Raw genomic sequence first — 1269 nt, forward strand, 5'->3', positions numbered from 1 at the left:
CGCGGGACTGGTCTGACTGAAAAGTTTCCGCGGGTCGGGGTGGGTGGGGGTAGGGAAGGCAGGTGGTGTTTGAGGCAGCGCGCTCTCCTTATTCGAGCTGCTGTGACCCCAGTCCCTTTCCTCCACAGCCTTCATCCGGCGTGAGGTCCACCCGTGCCCCTCACCTCCGGGACTCGATCCCCTGGGGTCGCTTCCGGTGGAGGCCATGGATACCTCGGCACCTTTGCCTCCCGTCCCCCCGTCCCCGAACTGCAACCCCGCCCCACGGACCATCCAGATCGAGTTCCCTCAGCACAGCTCAATGCTTCTGGAAGCCCTGAACCGCCACAGGCTGGAGGGGAAGTTCTGTGATGTGTCCCTCCTGGTGCAGGGCCGGGAGCTTCGGGCCCACAAAGCAGTGCTGGCTGCTGCCTCTCCTTACTTCCACGACAAGCTTCTCCTGGGCGATGCCCCACGCCTCACCCTGCCCAGCGTCATTGAAGCGGATGCCTTCGAGGGGCTGCTCCAGCTCATTTATTCAGGGCGCCTGCGCCTGCCACTGGATGCTCTCCCTGCCCACCTCCTTGTGGCCAGTGGCCTCCAGATGTGGCAAGTGGTAGATCAGTGCTCAGAGATTCTTCGAGAATTAGAAACCTCAGGTGGTGGAATGCCAGCCCGTGGAGCGACCCCTTATCACACACTTCTTTCCACTGCATCATCAACAGGAGGTTGGTGCATTCGCTCTTCCTCTTTCCAGGCTCCTGTGCAGGCTTCTGCTTCTACCCAGAACCCCGTTGGAGGGGAGGGGAGTGAACTGGGAGAGGTGTTACAGATTCAAGTTGAGGAGGAGGAGGAGGAGGAAGAAGACGATGATGAAGACCAGGGGTCAGCAGCACTTTCTCAGACTCCTCAGCCTGCCAGAGTATCAGGGGTACCCCACTCTCATGGGTCCCACCCACTGCCCAAATCTGCTACTCCCCGTAGGCTTCCAGAGGAGGAGAGTGCACCACTTGAGCCTCCTGCCCCTCCTGCTGCGCCCCCCAAAATCTTCTACATTAAGCAGGAACCCTTTGAGCCTAAGGAGGACATAACAGGAAGTGGCACTCAGTCTGGAGGAATAACGGAGGAGACCACAGTGTTTCCTAAAGGAGGCACTGAAGGGAGTGAAGAGCTGGGGTTCTTGCCGCCCTCGGGAGTAGGGGCAACCTCTGGAGGAGGAGGTCCATCCTGGAAACCAGTGGATCTTCATGGGAATGAAATTTTGTCGGGGGGTGGGGGACCTGGGGGAGC

At 59.7% G+C, this 1269-nt stretch overlaps 1 protein-coding gene across 1 annotated transcript in view; it reads left to right on the forward strand.

Annotated features, from left to right (window-relative positions):
- The first annotated feature begins 44 nt into the window (after window positions 1–44).
- ZBTB9 (zinc finger and BTB domain containing 9) overlaps window positions 45–1269 on the forward strand; it is a 2544-nt gene continuing 1319 nt past the window's right edge. The window contains exon 1 of the mRNA XM_005878019.2: window positions 45–1269. Within this exon, the coding sequence (XP_005878081.1) occupies window positions 206–1269 (1064 nt within the window). The 5' untranslated portion in view covers window positions 45–205.

This window comes from Myotis brandtii, unplaced genomic scaffold, assembly GCF_000412655.1.
Source record: "Myotis brandtii unplaced genomic scaffold, ASM41265v1 scaffold539, whole genome shotgun sequence".
Classification (NCBI taxonomy): domain Eukaryota; kingdom Metazoa; phylum Chordata; class Mammalia; order Chiroptera; family Vespertilionidae; genus Myotis; species Myotis brandtii.